This window comes from Pimephales promelas, chromosome 6, assembly GCF_988280905.1.
Source record: "Pimephales promelas chromosome 6, fPimPro1.hap1.1, whole genome shotgun sequence".
NCBI classification, from domain to species: domain Eukaryota; kingdom Metazoa; phylum Chordata; class Actinopteri; order Cypriniformes; family Leuciscidae; genus Pimephales; species Pimephales promelas.
In genome coordinates this window covers 15,317,065-15,336,796 of record NC_142774.1, presented here as the reverse complement: position 1 = coordinate 15,336,796, position 19,732 = coordinate 15,317,065, and the positions used below count along the sequence as shown (strand labels likewise).

At 39.6% G+C, this 19,732-nt stretch overlaps 1 protein-coding gene across 7 annotated transcripts in view; it reads right to left on the bottom strand.

Moving 5' to 3' along the window:
• The window catches only part of znf827 (zinc finger protein 827), a 75,694-nt gene that overhangs the window by 36,923 nt on the left and 19,039 nt on the right, over positions 1–19,732 (bottom strand). For 6 of the 7 annotated variants that reach the window (XM_089132152.1, XM_089132151.1, XM_039649505.2 and 3 more), the window contains 3 exons: positions 16,312–16,484; positions 15,287–15,776; positions 2,364–2,591 (listed from right to left, as the gene is read on the bottom strand). In XM_089132152.1, coding sequence (XP_088988278.1) covers positions 2,364–2,591; positions 15,287–15,776; positions 16,312–16,484 — 891 coding nt within the window. The remainder of the gene's footprint in view (positions 1–2,363; positions 2,592–15,286; positions 15,777–16,311; positions 16,485–19,732) is intronic. The other variant, XM_089132147.1, reaches the window with a different exon arrangement.

Below are 19,732 nucleotides of genomic sequence, written 5' to 3'. Positions count from 1 at the left end.
TGTGATCTCACAATTATTGTTTCCCAAGACCTGATGTATAAAGAACTAAAGGGATACACAAAAAAGGAAGATGTGGTTAATTACAAATACTTTAAAATGGACAGTTTTTATTGAATATTCCACACAATTCTATTGTTTATTAATATTATAAATGACTGATCATGGCCTATCATTGTTTTTTTATATTATATTATATATTTTTTTTTAAACATGTGTCTAAAAAAACATTAAAGGGACAGTTCGCCCAAAAATGAAAATGAACTCATAATTTACTCAACCTCAAGCCATCCTAGGTGTATATTACTTTCTTCTTTCAGATGAATACAATCGGATCAAAAAAAATATCCTGGCTCTTCCAAGCTTTATAATGACAGTGAATGAAGGACAAGATTTTGAAGCCCAAAAAAAGTGCATCCATCCATTATAAAAGTAATCCATTTGGCTCCACAGGATGAATTAAGGTCTTCTGAAGCTAAGTAATGTGTTTGTGTAAGAAAAATATCCAAATTTGAAACTTAATGAACTAAAATAACTGACAGATGGCCATGTGCATCGATTTACGTCGTAAGTAACCCCTGACCTGACACATGATGTACTGAAGAACGCGGAAGCGCAGAGGATAGCCCAAAACAAAACACCAGTTTTTTAAAGAGAAATGTCAGAGGAGTACGAGGATAGAGAATAGGATAGAGAAGAAAAGCTTGAGTTTGCGGCTAAACTCTATTTGTTTAAACCTCGAGTGGAGTCAAAAACCCATCGATTTGCTTCAGAGGCCTTTATTAACCCACTGGAACTTTATGGATCACTTTTATGATGAATGGATGCCCTTTTGGACTTAAAAAACAAGGGCCACCATTCACTACCATTATAAAGCTTGGAAGAGCAATTATATTATTTAATATAACTCTGATTGTGTTCATCTGAAAGAAAATAGTCATATACACCTAGGATGTCTTGAGGGTGAGTAAATAATGGGCTAATTTTCGAAAATGGAACCCTCCCCCCTTGTAAACATATCTCTTCTCTGATGATGTGTACACTGGCAAGATTAGAAGTTTTACTCAAATTTATGTCACAATAAGGGGCAAAAAAAATTGAAATTTAGGATCCTGTCGATTTTAAGGTGATCAATATTAGGTGAGGGAATCTCTCATGATTCAATTCTGGATTCTGATTCATGGAGTCACTCAAATGATTCCTGAAACATCTACGGTTTTTTGTTATTGATTACTCTGCGATACAAATGCAAAACAGTGACTACAGATTTAGTCAAAATTGAGTTATGAAAGGAATTAGGTCTCCAGTTAAAAATTCAGTCAGTAAAAATCTCCAGTTTTTGTTCAGTTTAAAATCATTATGCATTGACTAATCAATTTTTCAGCTCAATGCAATATTATATCAATATATATAAATTAAATAGCACTTAATTTTTTGGATCTGTGGCTTAGTGGTACATATGGTCTGACACAGTGCTCATGTGAGTGACGCATATTTAATTATGGCTGGCAACACAATCATGTTCTACCACACTACCCTCTCTGTACTTTGTTATCAATAAATCACTTTTTCCCACAAATAATCGCTCCAAAATGTCCATCTTCTCCATTTCAACCACATTTATACACAAACTGTATGTGACAACAAAATACTTTTTAGACTGAACTTTTTTTAAAACCCTTTGCATTGTAGAGTTCAAATAAAGATTGGACCAGCGGCCCAAGACAACAATCAATGGGTTTATTTTGGCAGAGGACTGACCAGGAAAAAAAAGCACATTGACTGAACAACATGAAAAGGAATTGACCCTCTTCCTTTTACCCAGAAAACATGAGTGGAATGGACAGCAGCAAGTCAGAGAGGGAGGAAAAGAAAGAAAGAAAGAAAGAAAGAAAGAAAGAAAGGAAGGAAGGAAGGAAGGAAGGAAGGAAGGAAGGAAGGAAGGAAGGAAGGAAGGAAGGAAGGAAGGAAGGAAGGAAGGAAGGAAGGAAGGAAGGAAGGAAGGAAGGAAAGAAAGAAAGAAAAGAAAGAAAGAAAAAAAGAAAAGAAAGAAAGACAAACTAAAGACAAAATTGACCAACAAACAAGAGCAAATTTAAATGAATGCGAGATTTTATGACGACCTGACAGTGTTCTACATAATTTTACATAATTATTCTATAACCTTTGTTGTACTTTTGCATTAAGGTTATTCTAAATATGACCTAAGCAATGTGTCAAAGGAAAGATGCAGAGAATGTAAAGCACACACATCTCTCACACACACCCACTCACTCAATCCTCTGGCCATTGAATTTTCTCAGCAGTATTCGTGAATTCAACCACTGATAAAGCATGCCTGAAAATACACACATATATCTGCTGACCTGAGAGCTTCATAAGCAGTTCAGAAGCTACTTTGACGTTGATGTCCTGGCTGAGTAGGATGCTCTTGCCCAACATCGGGCTCCCCTCCTCTTGCTGCTTGATGGCCCCTGGGGGTCCTTCTTGGCAGAAGCTGTAGCTGGATCCTCTCTGAGAGCTCAGGGGCTCTTCCGCCTGGGGCTCCTCCTTGACACAGAATGAACCCTTTAGGGTCTCCTTCTGGTTAGCTGCTGTGAGGCAAAAAAAAAAAAAAAAAGCGAAGGTTTTGAGAACTACGCCCATGTTTTTGTTGACCTTTGAGTGTGAAGGGTTAAAGGATATCAACCAAAAACTTGGTTATATTGCATGTCTTATGAAGTCATAAGGTAACGTTCTGTTAAGAGCAGACCCAAAAAGTGTGTTCTATGGTAGAAATGAAAGCATACAGGTTTGGAACAATATGAGGGTAAAAAAATAATGACAGACATTTCCTTTTTTGGCCAACTCACCATTTAAATCAAGTTATCTGACCATTGTCATTTATTAGTTAGTCTAGCTTAAGCATCAATGAAGATAATCAATCAGAAGATGATTTTTATATACATTCGCTTATAATAATAATAATCATTTTAGCAGTCTGTCTTTAGCTTCTCAGAAAGGATACAATAGGCTAAAGAAGCAATAGGATAAAATTGTCTTTTGGGATTTTTAAGGACATGATCTAGAATAGGCCCAGCAGAAGAAACAAAAAAAAAAATCTGGCATTTTTTAAAATGAATATGGACTATGTTCTTTCTGAATCTAACATCTAGCAATGTGTTTAAGCTGACTGTGTGTAATTGTAAAGAAAATGATCAGTAGTGATATATTTCTATATTCTGGCCAGTTTAGATGAAAGTAAGACACATTTCTTTTCTCGCTCAATATGCTAATAAAAGTGGGCCATTTTTAATCAGGCTTTAATGAATAATTAATATTAAGACATGGAGCCCCTTCTTATCAGTGCCAAGAACAGAATACAGGCCATTGGTTCTTTCTGACTCATTTTTTTTTTATATGAATCCAATGACTTCTTTTGTTTTCATACTCATCTAATAATGATATGTTCTTTCCCTAACATTATTGCTAACCTTTCTGCAGAAAAAAAAGAAAAAGAAAAAGAAAAGAGTAATTCATTCCTTCCATGCTAAAAACATGCGCTACCGTTTAAAAGTTTTTGATATTTTTAATGTTTTTTTTTTTTTTATCTTTAATTTGAATATTTCTTTTATGCTCACTGGTCGTATGCAAGGCTGCATAAGTTGATAAAAAATGCAACTATTAAATGCATCTTTAGTGAAGAATTAATTTCTTTCAAGCAATGAAATCCACACATATTATGCAAAATACTTGTACAAGGAACAATCACACAGTCAAAGTTCCAGGTCAAATGAGTTTAAGTGAAGGGTTACAGTACAAAATGTGCACTGCGATAAACCAGAAAGTGTTCATAGTGCATAGAAAAAGGTGAAAGTGCACAATGGAATTTGAATTTGCAAAATGACTAGGTGTGCGCCTGCCGCCTGTGCGGACTAATTTTTGTTTCTGATATAGATTTTAATTAAAACATGATTTAGTAAATTCATTAAATGTTTTCCTTGTGGATATTGTTAGCAGGTAACCACAATGCAGGTGATTTCAGGTTTTAATATCCTTTTAGGAGCATTTGTTACCCACAACACAACACAACACAACCACACACACGCACATGCTTGTTTTGTATCTTCGTGGGGACTTTCCTTCGACTTCTATTGTTTTTATACTGAGCTGATGATACTTTCTATTAAGAATTTTTTTTATATATAGAAAACAATTGTAGAACTAATTTGAATACTATTAAAAAAAAAACACATGTGTTTTTTAGGCCTTGTGGTCTACGTAACTGTGACAAAGATCAAACGTATATGTGGCCACTGAGCAGTTTTTGCTTAGTGTGGGATTTTTAGAAAACCACAGGTGGCTGTGAAAGAATAAAACCACTATTATGAGGTGAAATAATGTCATATCGTGGAGGCTTCTCGTCTCTGGAAGGGAGTAGATTGTCCTTGGAAAATGCTATATCTTGCTTCTGATAAAGGAGCATCATCTCGGATATGTTGCTTTGTACATGAAAGTATTATTTTGACGTCTGGAATTCTGCCTTTTGAGCTTCATTTGCAAGAAAAAGAAGACATTTTTCCACAACACTATCCGCTACTTTAACCGTACCCCAATATCTAACCCTCTCACAAACCATTTAGTATATAAATATTATAAATTAGAACATTATTTAATTATTAAAAGAGCAGTATGGAAGGCTGCAAGAACATTGCTTTGGCAGCTGTGCAAGTTGCGCTTCTGCTCAATTCAGCACAGATTAATATGATGGTTTGAGGCACACCAGTGTATCGCGGTTACAGGTACTCATTATCAGAGCAAATGTACCCATTTGTAATGTAAATTAATTATTAACTATTTGGTGGCGCATGCCAGGCATCTCCAATCATTCACATAAGTCTGCTTAAAGGATAATTCCGGTATTTAACACCTTGAGTCTATTTTGTAGTTTGTTTTGAATGAAATAGTGGTGGACTTAGAAATTTTGACAATGGGTCCTGTCTCGACTTTTTGGCTATTTTAGAATCGCCTGTGACAGCTTTAGACTGGGTGTCTATGGGCATGCACAAACATGTCCTTAAAACAACCCTTAACGTTCATTTTCAAAACTGTGCAACTCACCGAGTGGTTGGTGGTGTTCGTTGATGATTAAAAAAAATATATCGGCGCAATGTATGCTTTCAATCCGTGTTGTTTGCTATAGTGGAACTATTTTTTCAGATACCTCACAACCGCGTAAAAACTTCCGCTCGATATTTGAGTCTGAAGCGTTAGCACACTCCCGATCACTTGATGGCGACAACCAGGACGCTGTACGGAACACAGTGTCTAGCGCACCGTAAAGAAAGTCACAGACACAGTCGAATATGACAAGACCACGGATAACCGAGCGAAAAGACTACAATCAAATGTAAACAGACCCTTTTCCGTTTTCGGTAGCTAACGCAGTAATATCAACGAGCACTGAGTCCTCCAGCAGACATCAATGCGATTTTAAAAAGTGACAAATAAAACACGACAGAAACGGCATTTCGCTATGCTACTTGTTTCGGAACATCAACGAACACCACCAACCACTCGGTGAGTTGCAGAGTTTTGAAAATGAACGTTAAAGGTTGTTTTATGGACATGTTTGTTTATGCATGCCCATAGACACCCAGTCTAAAGCTGTCACGGGCGATTCTAAAATAGTCAAGAAGTCGAGACAAAGTCCATCACTCTATTTCATTCAAAACCAACTACAAAATAGACTCAAGGTGTTAAACACTGGAATTATCCTTTAAACTCTGTCCCTTTCTTACAATTGAAATCAAGTTTGAATCCAGATCTGCCTCCATCAAAACACAGAACCAATGAACCATTTTTTTTCCTTTGTTATAATCCCTTTTACATCACAGTTTGGAAGAAAAATTTCTCGCTACTTCCGTTTCATTGCAACTAAATAATGGACCCTTTTCACAGACTATGAAGCAATTACACAGTTATTGAGATCGTAATTCAAGAAAAGTTTTGAAAAAAATCTATTTTCATAAAACAATTTATAATGCTACATTAAATTACAGATTGCTGATGCTTTTATAATATAACGGCAGAGGGAGTGATGGCAAATTTGACATCTTTGTCTCTTATGACCAATGTAATCAGTCTCTCAATTTATTTTTCTCTTTTGGAAAGTCATTGAAAATGCTGTCATGGATGACTTTGCTTTTGAGAACCTTGGAAATGTAAAAAGGGTCCATCTTTAAAGTTTTCCGTGTGAAGACCATTGGCAGGTCCCCACATTGTAGCTGATTCCATGTACTATATTTGTGGGTGCGTGCGTTGCGTTCACACGCACGTTGGGTTTTCATTTAATAGACAAAGATATTTTTATGACGTGCAGACTGTATATTCCATCCCTTAACACTACCCATCACAAAAAAACTTTATGTATTTTACACACACACAATCTCCATTCTATTCCCTCCCTCCCTTGCTCTCTCTCTCACCTTTCCCCCTTTCATCTCCCTTACAGATCAGCAGTGATCACTCACCCCTTCTGTCTCTACCAAACTCCCCTCAGCAGTCATCTGATCTCCTCCCACCCCAAATCCGAGTACATACACCATCCACAACAGCGTTGACCCTTCTCATCAATCTACACGAGTTGACCACCGCCTCACTCCGATGACTCTGATTAATGGTGATGTGGATCTGCGACAGCACCGAAGGTACAGTCAGAATAGGGGACAGGACATGACTATGAGCTAAAGATCGTCAGGAGCCATTGGGAGAGTTTGTGACCTTCACGTGAAGAGTGCAGGCGGTGAACGAGGTGGTGGTGGGGGTGGTGTATGTGGTGGCACCGGCTGGAAATGTCACCAGTCAGATGTCAGCGGACGGACTTAGCGTGGTCCGGTCAGCACCTGGAAGGGCATCCTCTAATTAAGAGCGTGTCGGGTCGCGTGTCCTATCAGACAGGGACAGTGCGTGCGGCACGCGCACAAGCACAAGCTCCCTCTATTTCGAAGACATGCAGAAAAGTACAAGCTGGAGACGTGAGAGCGGAGATACAAAGTCACACCACTCTGGTGACCTTTCGGTTTGCAGCTAAAAATAGAGCAAAATTTCCATTCGAATTCATGTTACAGTGAGCGTTGAATAATTTATCAGCTTAATCCGCCAGCCAAGTTTTTTTTTTTTTCTCATAAGGCATGAATATCTCCAAAAAAACCAAATTAAGCTCAACAAAAATGAGCACTTTCCGTTTATTGACTGTTTTTAGACTTTCATAAAGGGGTAATCCCAAGTGCCTATCTTAATATCTCAAATTTTGTTCTGTCATCACATCATCTTTGGCATACTTTTCTCTCATAAAGCTACCTTGGCGGTCTTGAGTGGAAGCTGCCATCTCTCTAGATCTATTCACACGGTCAAAGTATTTACAAACAGGTGGGACTCTCAAATTGTGATCATACAACAGCTTGCAGGAGAGGCTCAAATACTGTCGGTATGAACAAATAACTGAAGTCAAGCCCCTTTTCTATTCTCTTGATAAGTGTGAACATGCTTGAACCATAGCAACAGTGACCAAAGGATGTGTCAAAAATGTCAACTTCCATAAACCGGAAAGTCTCACAACTGGTCTAATCAGACATCAAACCTTTATGACTTTCTGCGAAACACAAAATGAGATATTTTGAAGAAAGTAAGTAACCAAACAGTTTAGGTTATCATTGACTTACATCGGATGGGGGGAAAACGTCTCTGTTTACTGGTGTAACTGTTCTCTGAACAGGGAACGAGATGCTGAGTAGCTAAGACGCAGTGGGAACGCCCTCTGGGTGTGCTGATTGTCTGAAGCCTATATAGAATCACGCCAATCCATTGGCTGATGGCGCAGACACCGCCTCGACGCTCTTATGTCGTCATATTATATTGCCGTGCTCGCCATGTGCTTCTCAGATTCCTCTGCCGAAAAAGGAAGTTTGTCGGCAGCGCGAGAACCTTGGAAGAGGACGCAGCGTCTCGTTCCCTTTTCAGAGAACTTAAGTTACACTAGTAACCAGAGACCTTCTGTTTCTATGGTTCACTCAACGCTGCATAGCTAAGACAGACTGGGAACGAAATACCAAACTTGCCAAGCTAAGCGCTACTAGTAAGCTAAGGGTAACTAGTACAATGATCAGATAACTTACATGACTGGTTCAAGCAGACAAAACACAGGAACCTGGAGCCATGTCGAGATCCAAACTATAGAATCTTACAAAGTTGTGTGGAGAGGACAAACTTGCAGCCACACAAATGTCTTCCAGGAGGGTCCATCTAAAAATTGCTTGAGAGGAAGCCACACTTCTGGTGGAATGTGCCCTGATGCTAAAAGGGTGAAGGCAGACCGCAAAGAGTGAAGGTTGACAACCTGAGAGCGAAATGATGTGGATAATACCACATGCCTGTCTAGGGTGCGTGACTGTCAGGCCCCCTGTTGGGTTACATGGGACACAAATGCCATATTGTCTGTTCTGACAATGACATGGTGCCTTTTGAGAAAAGGTATAAAATGTAGAAGGGCCAGGGAAACAGCTCTCAGCTCCAAGCTGTACATGTGCCAAGAGAGAGTCTCCCTAGTCCAGACCCCGTATGCTGGCTTGTTCTCGAAAACCACGCCCCAGCCGGTCAGAGAGGCATCCGTCGTAATCATTTGGCGACAGAAAACAGCACCCATGCAAACACGATGGCCGACCCTATAGCAGGTCAAACATGTCACAAGACAGGAAATCCGGACAGGAGCCAAACGGGCCTGCATCAGAACGGAATCCAGGTGAACCCCTAAAAAACTGTACGTTGAGATGGGATGAGAACACTCTTCTCTGTGTTTAACCTCAAGCCGAGAGACTGAATGTGATGAAGGACAATGTCCATGTGGTGGGTCACCAATTACCTGGAGTCTGCTAAAAGGTGCCAATCGTCCAGGTATTTGAGTATACGAAGGCCCTGGAGCTGCAACCGGGCAAGAGCAGCATCCATATACTTTGTGAACGTCCTCGGCGCCAGAGCAAGACCAAAGGGAAGGACCCTGTAATGGTAAGCCTTTCCTCCAAAGGCGAATCGGAGGAACCTCATGTGTCGTATTACAACCTGAATATGGAAATATGCAACTTTCTGGTCTACTGTCACGAACCAGTCCCCCGCACGAATTTGAGATATGATAGCTTCCAGAGTCAAGATCTTGAATTTCCAACTGTAAAGGGAGAAATTCAACCAGCGTAGCTCTAGTATAGACTGCCGCTCTTCTTCGGGACCAGGAAGTAATGGCTGAAGAAGCCTTGCTTGACTTTCTTTGAGGGAACCTCTTCTATCGCTCCCTTGAGGAGAAGGGACAAAATCTCCAGCTGTAGTACAGAAGCTGATGTGATGTCGACTACAGTTGGAAAAACCCTGCAAGGGGGGTTGCGACAGAACTGAAGCGTGTAATCAAGGCGAACTGTGCGGAGGATCCAAGGCAGACGCCTCAATTCTTGAAAGAAATGGGATAGCAGAAGCAGAGTGTTGCAATGCAAAGGACATACCTGAGTTAAGGTGTCGAGCTGAATCTTGTGGGGCAGAGTGGTCGACCGTAAAAGGAGAGCACCTGGCGTCCTGACACGCAGTGGGAGGTACCACTGCCTGGATTGGTACAGCAGGGTCTGCCTGCTTTTGAAGAAAACTGAACATGTCTCAGAGGATGCGAGTGGAAGGTATCAAACCCGTCAGGTTCCTGGCCGCTAGGCGGGAGAACGTCATCAACTAAAACAGGGCCGTAATCTTAATCGGAATCCGAGTCGGACACTGCAGTGTAATCACATCCTCCAGCCCGAAAGAAACTGTCTCGCTAGCATAAATTCCAGGCTAGGGCATAAATAATCATGAGAAAACTCGATTGGCAAGATAAAACTAAACATTTAACACCTGTACTGTGAGGGTCTTCACTCGCAATAAAGCAAGCGCATGGCACCAGGCAACAACAAAATTCCATGGCACTTCACCGCAAGGAGAACTGATTTCCACTATTCGCAGTCACTGAAATGCAGATGAAGAATGCTGATGGTAAAATCTGAATATTTGGGCCAGAAAAAATGAGAACGAAGGGCTAGAATGGTCGCTTTGTGAAGGCAGAGAAATCTGAGGAGCAGATGTAATATGATATGTAATATAATATGACGACATAAAAGTGTATTGTATTGGCGTGATTCTATAAGGGCTTCAGACAATCGGCACACCGAGAGGGTGTTCCCACTGCGTCGTAACGATGCAGCGTTAAGTGAACCTATGAAAGAGAACACTGTAATATCTTCCACAGAAGAAAGTCTGTAAAGATCATGTAGTTTGTGCACTTTATCAGCGTTGCGGGTCATGAAGTCTCATAGTTCTGTAGTGTGAGCTTGACCTCGGTTGACACATAGTTGCAAAGTTACTTACAGTTAGTAGTGCCCAAACACAGAGAGTCAGAGACAGTTGCGTTCAGCCTGTGTTTAAAATATTCTCCAGTCGTCGGACACACTCTGTGTGTTCGGTTTAGCCTTAGAATGTTTCAGCTAGTTGTTAAGTGTGTCCCTGGCATTTGGAAATAAAGTGTAACCAGAAAGTCATATAGGTTTGGAAGGACATTTTGGGGGAACTATTCCCTTTAATATTACAGAGTCCTTTTAGACTTAGGTTAGTTCACCCAAAAATGAAAATTCTGTCAGTATTTACTCACCCTCATGTTGTTTCAAACCTGTGTGTTGTTTCAAACAATGTGTTTAATTGTTCTGCTGAACACAAAGGAAGATATTTGGAAGAACGTTTTAATCAAACAGATCTCATTCCCCATTGAATACCATAGTAGGAAAAAAATACATACTATGGTAGTCAATGGGGAATGAAATCTGTTTGATTAAAACATTCTTCCAAATATCTTCCTTTGTGATCAGCAGAACAAATAAACACATAGAGGTTTGGAACAACATGAGGGTCAGGTAAATACTGAATTTTCATTTTTTTGGTGAACTAACCCTTTAACTATGCAATGTAATAAAGGAAAAAAAAATCATAATAATTATTCACATTTGTTCACTAAATTAGTTAATGTTTAATGTTTTATTTTAATAATCAATGTTTAAATATCAAAACATTCAGTAATAAACCACAATTAAAATGCAGTACAGTACTTATGTGAATCCATCTGAGTGATGGTGAAAATCAATTATTGACGATTAAATCAAATGTGCATACAAAAGAACCTAAGACACCAACAAATTTAATTAAATGTATTTAATTAAAAATTAAATGTAAGACATCATTAAGAAATTTAGTTTTCTGTTATGCCATTCAATTTTGAAAAGTGAATTTCAAGACACTTTTTAACATTTAAGAGAGTCACTTTAGTTAAAGAATTGTTTTGTCACTTCTAATTTATATCGGAAATGAACGTGACCATATTTAGCGCTCTGAGCAGTACTGACAATTATATTCTGTTTCTATCAGAATACAGCCTATATTTCACTGTCTCTACTCTCTCTCTTTCTCTCTCTGTGACTGGAGTGAAACCCATGGTCAGTGTTACATCAACACTGGGGCTATCTCTGCTCTCACCGGTGAGGCTGTCATCTGCCGTTGCTGTCACCTGGCCTCATTTTTTATTTTTTTTGCCTCCTTCTCTCTGCGGACTGATTCGTTTCTCTGCTGGGCGCTTGTCCAGTACCCTGTCACCTCTCACTCTGTTGCGGCGGCCCACTATTGGACCACTTCATTAGCTTTCCACCTCTGTCATGCAGCTCTGCTCCCAGCTCTGACAATTGGTCATCGCCCCTGCCGAGGATGGCTTAACGTGGCAGGTTAAGGGGCCAACAACAGCCAACAGTCTGCTACGGTAGAAAGGCTTTGCTACATGAAGCAGCAAGGGTGCAACTACACATCGCTGGACACCGGATGCGGTAGGGGTCACTTACGAAAGCAAGTGCCACATGGTGAATGTGAGAAATGGCAGGCAAACCTCCATGATGCTGGGACTTCGAAGAACAAATGAATGGAGAGCATACAAAAACAATGAGGATTGAAAGCAAACTCCAGTTTCCGCTCGTTCTTTGGATTCACCAATCACAATCAACACCTCTCACAATTGTTTTAGCCAATTATTGGCCCGTGACCAGAGTCACAACACCAAGAGTCCCTTTCTCTGAGAGAAAGAGACAACGTATGACCTGTCATTATTGAATTAGGTCCAGCAAGCACGTGCAGGGGCCTGCATTTCAAAGCTCTTCCCTGGCTTTCATCTCCAAATCAAAATGTGTATCGCAACTGGATGGCTGACAGACGTGTCAGCGTGGAGGAAAATCAAAGCGGATTGGTCTCAAACTCAGAAGAGTACCAGGCAGTCCAAAGAAATGATAGGCCAATTATGTCAGAGGTCAGTGAGAGTTCGCCTGAGGAACTCTAAAAGCAGTAGTCTGCTATTTTACACTTCATTCTTCGTTTATATATAGCCAATTCCCTTCACATTTTTGTTTCTTTTGTCTCACTCATTCACACACACACACACACACATATAAATATACATAATATACACATATTACCGTTTTTTTTTTATCCGACACACAAATCCTGCCCAATACTGCTCCAAATGATGTACATATAAGTTTTTTTTTCTATAAGTCATTAGCCTTTAAATATAAGTCACAGCCTAACATTTTACAACAAAATGTATATCTATACTTATCAAATCCAAATTATCCAGAGAGGAAAAAAGGCATCAAAGACAATTAAACAGCACACACACCTGACCAGGCAACTCACATGAAACTATGTACTTATGACAACTAGGTCAGTTCTGCACCCGCTGTCATTTCCCCTTGTTATAATCCTTGTTAAAGTACCACTGCACAAATTATTAAAGGTAAAACTAACATTTAAAAAAATCAATCTAGATAAACTACTTAATTGAGGATTATCTGACTCAGAAGTTTTGCTTCTGTAGAGGAGCATCCAGCCAACAAAGTGCAACAGTGAACTTCCAGAAGTGAAAACTCCAATAATTTTCTCCATAGGGAAATTGATTTTTAATGATAACTTACAAATGTTTAAAGTCAGATCAACTGTGAATTCAGAGGTTGTTAATCGATGGCACCTGGTTTTGTTGAAGCCATCTGTTTGCATTATTATTTTAGATTCTTGAATTTGTCTGAATTTTTTCTGAGATTTATTCTGAAATATAATTGTGTTTAACAGATTAATTTGTAAGAAAAACTACATTATCCATAATTCTATCTATCTATCTATCTATCTATCTATCTATCTATCTATCTATCTATCTATCTATCTATCTATCTATCTATATATATATATATATATATGTGTGTGTGTGTGTATATATATATAAATAATAAAAAACAACTGTACTAGTTTTAAATTTATTAATTTTTATTTTGATGACGTTGTCTTCAATGCTTCATGGGATTGTAGTTCTTTCCATCATTAAAGTATTGTACTTTTGTCTTTTGTCAGATATTTAAATATATATATATTTTTTTGCTTCAAATAAATCTTTGTAATGTTGTGATTCACCTTATAGCTGGTTGGCTTGGTTCATGGCTTTTAAAATTTTAACAAAGACTAATGGGGAAAAAAAATCTTCTGGACGCAACACTGCTGATAAGGTGGGGTGTAGAGTGCACTAATGCTATATCTCCTACATGGAACCTCTTGCCTCTCTCTAGCAGGACATGTCCACTATGTTTCAACTCCTAGCTTTGCAGTGTTGAGGAGTCTATCTGGTCCTCAGGGTCCAGGTACACGGTGCCATGGGCGACAAGGGGTCAATGCAATGAATGCAGACTCTGCACGTTCCTCCAAGACGGAGATGAAGTTAACTAAGCTGGAACGGTCCCTACGCATGCAGGCAAGAGGTCACAAGATGGAGCTGAGGGCGCTAATCATTTCCAATTACGGATTCCTTTTTAATTATGAATTATGCATGAATTTTTAATTAATCTAATGTTTCAATGGTTTTCATTTTTTTCCTGTGCCGAGATCTCAATCTAATTACTCTGCATTAAGCGAGGGAGCAGCGACCCTGTTGCCAACCTTCTGGGTAACCCTTGGTCAGCCCTCTCGGATCAATCTTGCTGCTGTCTTACAATTACCTATACTTTCAGTGACAACAACATTAATGGTCTAAAGTTTGGAGTTCTAATACATTAACAAGTGTAATTGTGAGTTTTGCATTTTAACAGCTAGATTTCACCTTTGCCCCCCAAACAGCTTATTAATTTATACACTCAATATTAGCCTGAGCATTAACGGATTATTATGATATTGTCTATTACACTCTTCATTTATGTTTAATTCATTACAGTTAGTTAGTTCATTCATTAGGTAGCATGAAGTAACAATGAACAATACAGCAGTGCAACATGTCACATGTCACATGATCCTTCAAAAATCATTCTAATATTGATTTAACTGATTTGGTACTCAAGAAACATTCCTAATTATTATCAAAGTTTCTTTCAGAATTCTTTGATTAATAGAAAAGTTATTATATTTGAAATCATTTGAAGATAATATAAAAGTCTTTTCTGTCAATCTGGAACATATTTGTCAGTTAAAGGGATACTCCACTTTTTTTGGAAATAGGCTCATTTTACCACTCCCCCAGAATTAAACAGTTGGGTTTTACCGTTTTCGAATCCATTCAGCTGATTATCGGATATTTAGAAAAATATCAGTAAACAGACAGTTTCTGGTCTCACTGACTTCCATAGTAGAAAAAAATATACTATGGAAGTCAATATTCTTCTAAATATCAGAAAATCGGCTGAATGGATTCGAAAATGGTAAAACCCAACTGTTCAACTCTGGGGGAGTGGTAAATTGAGCCTATTACCAAAAAAAAAAAAAAAGGGGGAGTATCTCTTTAATTCTATTCAATCTAAAGAGAAGCATCCTCTGTATCAAGAAAAATGGCTCTGAATTAATGTTTAATGCCTTCAACAAGGACTATAACATCAAAAAGTCACTGACTTATGTCTTTCCTTGGATATTCTTTATGGCATCCTTGAAAAAAACCCGTAATAACCCAAAATACCTGTTTAAAATCTATAATAAATCTCCATGGTAGAGTAGTAACTGGGGTTAAGAATTAATCACACAGTCCAGCAGGATGTTGGCTTTGGATTCCCATCAAGCAATATTGCCAATATTGCCATATTATATTACCAATTAATTAATCCTAAATGCAAGAAATTATGGATAAATCAAGCATCTAATGCCATCACATTTTACATTGTGGTTGTGGTTCTCTGTGATGTCTTACCTGAGAGCTTCATGAGGAGGTCCGTAGCAGTTTTGGTGGTGATATCTGGGCTGAAAAGCGAGGGAGCTGTAGGTCCAGGCCCTGGTGGACTGGATTTGAGCCCCGACAGATCCAGAGAACTACTGCTGCTACTGGGTCGCTCCCTACACAGGGCAAAGGGAGACATCACAGACACATCCCTCTCTTGGGGTTCCTCCTTGATCTGGATGTGGTTCGAGGGTTCATTGGGGGACGCCAGCAAACGACCGTCGTGTTGGCTCACAGTGGGAGACGTGGAAGCATCTGTGTTCATGACCTGGTCGCCACTGTCCCCCATGAGCAAGCCCTCGCCCTCCTCCGTGTCTGTGCCGGGTTCTTCTTTGACTTTGAGGTCGGGACGAGGGAAGTGCTGATGGCAACGCATGTGCAGCTTGAGGCTAAAGTGGCGGGAGGATGTGAAGGGGCAGAGCTCACACTGAAAGGTCTCCCCTCGGTCTTGGTGCTGATGGACCTGAGATGAGCAACAGGAGAAATTAGAAGAAAGTTTGGAAAGATGAGCAGGAAGCATTGCAAAAATGAATCCTAATCTTCTCTATCAATTGCTTATTATTATCAAATAACATTTTATATGTATTGAGCAAGATGTATTTTTTTTTTATATAATAATGCAATAACACTTCAGTATCCAGTGTGAATGGCCTCTCGCTGACTCTGATTAATGTGGGCTGTACTGTGGGATTCAATGATATCAACATAAATAATTTGTTGACTTCTAAAGCGACTTTTTTTTATAATGTCTAATGTGTAATAATATATTTCCTTTGAATTACCTTAATTTAGGGACTTTTCTCTGCAAATATTTATAAATGTGATTAATAATTTTATTATTTGCCACATCATGTAATTAATTTGATTAAAAGTATGAATGGACAGCCCTAATAATTTTGCATCATAAAAAAATGCATCGTAAAGAAAAAAAAAAATCATAGAGACGTTAAGATATTTTGTCATGATTTACGGCACAAGCTCTCAACGATTGAAGTCACCTTCATGTGGGATTTGAGATTGTCTTTACGAGCACAGCGAAAGGGACAGAGGGGACACTGGTGGCTTTTTAAGCCCGTGTGGATCACCATATGTCTCTTCCAGTAGCTCTTTCTCTTGATCACCAGACCGCATACCGGGCACTGAAAGGGCTTTCCTCCATCCTCAGGAGATCCTGCAAAAAATAAAGAATTAAATATAATTTTAATTTATACTAAATGTCTTTATTCAGTATAGTTGCAAACACAGAAATGGGCATTCTAGTGTTTACATAGAATCATCATTAGCACATTATTAGATAGCCCTTTGGCATCAAATAGCATGTAGGGTAAATAGCCTTTCACTCTTGTCACCCTTGCATCTTATTCGTGCGAATGAGATAAAAATTGTAAGTTATGATTACACCGATCAATGCCAAAGACTTCTCACAAAGGAAGCCAAACACAAGGATGTTTTTAGTAAGCCGATTATTGTTGTTGGCTCCATATCCGGTGTCCATTAGGGCTTAATTGGTCTTATTAGAAGCTGGCATGATTGCATTACAAATTCTATGAGGGCCTGTCAGGATGGCTTCATAAGTATTCCAGTCGTGTTCCTCGAAAAACATCTGGTAATCAGTGTTTGGTGAAATTACCGCGCTCAGGCATTCATTGACCCGGGGTGTAAAACTTCGAGACTGCCTATTTGCAACAATAAACCACCATCTGTGGCTCAACCTCTCCCGGCGAGATCACTGGAAACCACTCGTGAGGTAAAATGACTGAAGGTCTTTGGTATCAAGGGAGAGGAATAAGAGCCGTTAGCTGGTATTACAAATTTTAATGTCCATTTGGTATTGTTTCATTACTGAATAGATCCTCTTCGAGTGACCATCTTACAGATTTCACATTCAAAAACACAAGCCAGGTGAACCTCAATTCTGATTTTGATTGAGGTGTTCTTTTTTCCTATTTAAAATTTATACTTTGTAATCTGTCACATTATAGCCGTTTTACAACATATTTAACTATCTTGTGATTGTGATTTTGACATTATCTACAGCTCCTTTCAGACAATCCTAAATTCCAAGCCACATGAGTTCTAAAAATTAGTAAAAGATCAGCCATATCTCTTAGGCGCTCAACCCCGAGCCTGTGCTGAATGGAAACTCTGATGGTTGTGCCGGCTCTGGAGCCTGACCTAAATTCCGGGGGAATCTGCTGAGATGGTCTCCGACTGCTCGGGCTATGGGGAGCACACACACTACCGGCCTCCGTTTGGCAGGCTGCATATCCGCGGGAGATGAGCTAGGTCTGAGAACGTGCCGCCAACTCCAGCAAACCCCCACTGTGCTAACAGACCTTTCCCAGATTCTCCAGCCAACCTCTTGCAGACGAAGCATGACCTTATGGCACTACTAAATCACTACACAGTGCATTCTTCAGTGGTGTAATAATCAAACATTTAGGCACTATATCCCTTGAAAAAAATAATAGGGTTAAGAAATGTTTAAATGTAAAAAAATAAATAAATAGTAGGTTTAAGATATGATTCAGATTTGTCTCATGATGCATTTACTTTTGTTAGTTTTTTTCCAGCATTTTGTGCAGGTAATAGTAGAAATAGTTAATATTTGAAAGCTAAATCTGTAGTAATAATATATATGTTTCCTTTCTTTCGATGTTCACATGTGATTTATCTGTTCAGACAAATCGCAATGGATAAGTAATGCATAGTAATGCATAAGAAATGCTAGACAGGCTGAATGAAAATGCAAAATCACTCTGTAAAAGTAGTTGGTGCTTACAGAAAAGCAGCTGGTTTCTCCGGTTCAGATTTTTGATTCGCTATGGTGTTTATCAAACAACACTAAATACAGAGACCAAGAGAATCGGTTCCAGATTATTCCTCTGCTATTCACTTTCACTTAGCAAAAATCATGTTTGTGAGTGCCACCAAGTCTTAGTTTTATGTAACAGCAGCGTCTCTAGGCATGTGACCAAAGCAAAATTGGTTGTCCAGTTTTTTCCACAGAACCTTTTCGTAAAAAAAAAAAAAAAAAGTGTTCACAGCATGCAAATGTTTACTTCAGTCGGATTAACAGATGTATTTAAAAAAAAATGTTTGTCGCACCAATTTTTTTCACAGAATATTCGCCATGTTGTGAACAGGCCCAAGTAGAGACGTGGGCCCAGCTGTCAGGTGTCTGAGGCACGAGGAGTGGTGTTTTGTGGGCATGGTGGCCAATTAGCTGTGACACATGCTTTCTGATATGGTGGGTGCTGGACTTGGTGGGTGAGGACACCATTGCACATCCATGAGTCTGGTCTGATGTGGGAAGGTGAACTCTGCATTTAATAGCTTCAGGTGTGCCTTGTCAGGAGAGCCTTGAAGCAGAGCCCGTCTAACGGAGAGCCTTGGCACTTCCTATTAGCCCCGTTGTGTATTATCCTGGTTGCAGTTCCATTAGAATTCCACTGGAGGTGCTCGCGGGCGAGAGCAGAATGAATGGGAGTCTATGGGGCTAAACGGCTAAATGTGTCTCTTTCACCTGCTTGTCGTTAAATTAACATAGATTTTATTGTTGATTCTGCAAGTTCAATATAGATTATAGGCCAAAAGTCGAATGAACGAGTACTTATGTCCTTTTGATTTCTTACAGGTTAGGCCGTTGTTGGCCGGGAACACGCTAGCATTCTGCTATTGTGTGACGTCATCACATTTTTGAACGGATTTTTAGAACAGATAAGTGAACTTAAAAATGCAATTTTCAGCTGAGTGTATTATCTTAGCCCTCCCTTTTGAATGCAACTTTCAAATTACTTGACAAAAAATTACATCCTGAGAAAAGTGGATTTATAGGGGTGAAACCCCATTGACTCCCATTCATTCTGCACTCGACCGCGAGCACCCCCGCATGGACAGAGACATGTTACTGCAGCCAGTCCAGAACCCGGAAGTAACCAGCCAGTGCCAATTCTCTTCAATTAGACATTCTCTGCTTGAAGCTGGGTGGCATCCCTGCTGAAAAGTCCAGCTAAAACCAGCCTAGGCTGGTTGGCTGGTCTTAGCTGGTTTAAGCTGGAAGTAGCTGGTTTTAGTTGGTCACCCAGCCTGGCTTAGCTGGTCAAGCTGGTCTCCCAGCCTGGCTTAGCTGGTCTCTCAGCCTGACTTAGCTGGTCAAGCTGGTCTCCCAGCCTGACCAGCTAAGACCAGCCTGACCAGCTAAAACCAACTTGACCAGCTAAGACCAGCCTGACCAGCTGAAAAAGTGTTCAAAACCCCTCTAAAACCAGCCTGATAAACCAACTATAACCAGGCTGGGAGACCAGCCAAAACCAGCCAACCAGCCTTGGCTGGTTTTAGCTGGATTTTTCAGCAGGGATAAGAGGAGGTAGCGTTCCGTCGTAATGAATAAAACCTTAATCCTCTTGTCAATAACTA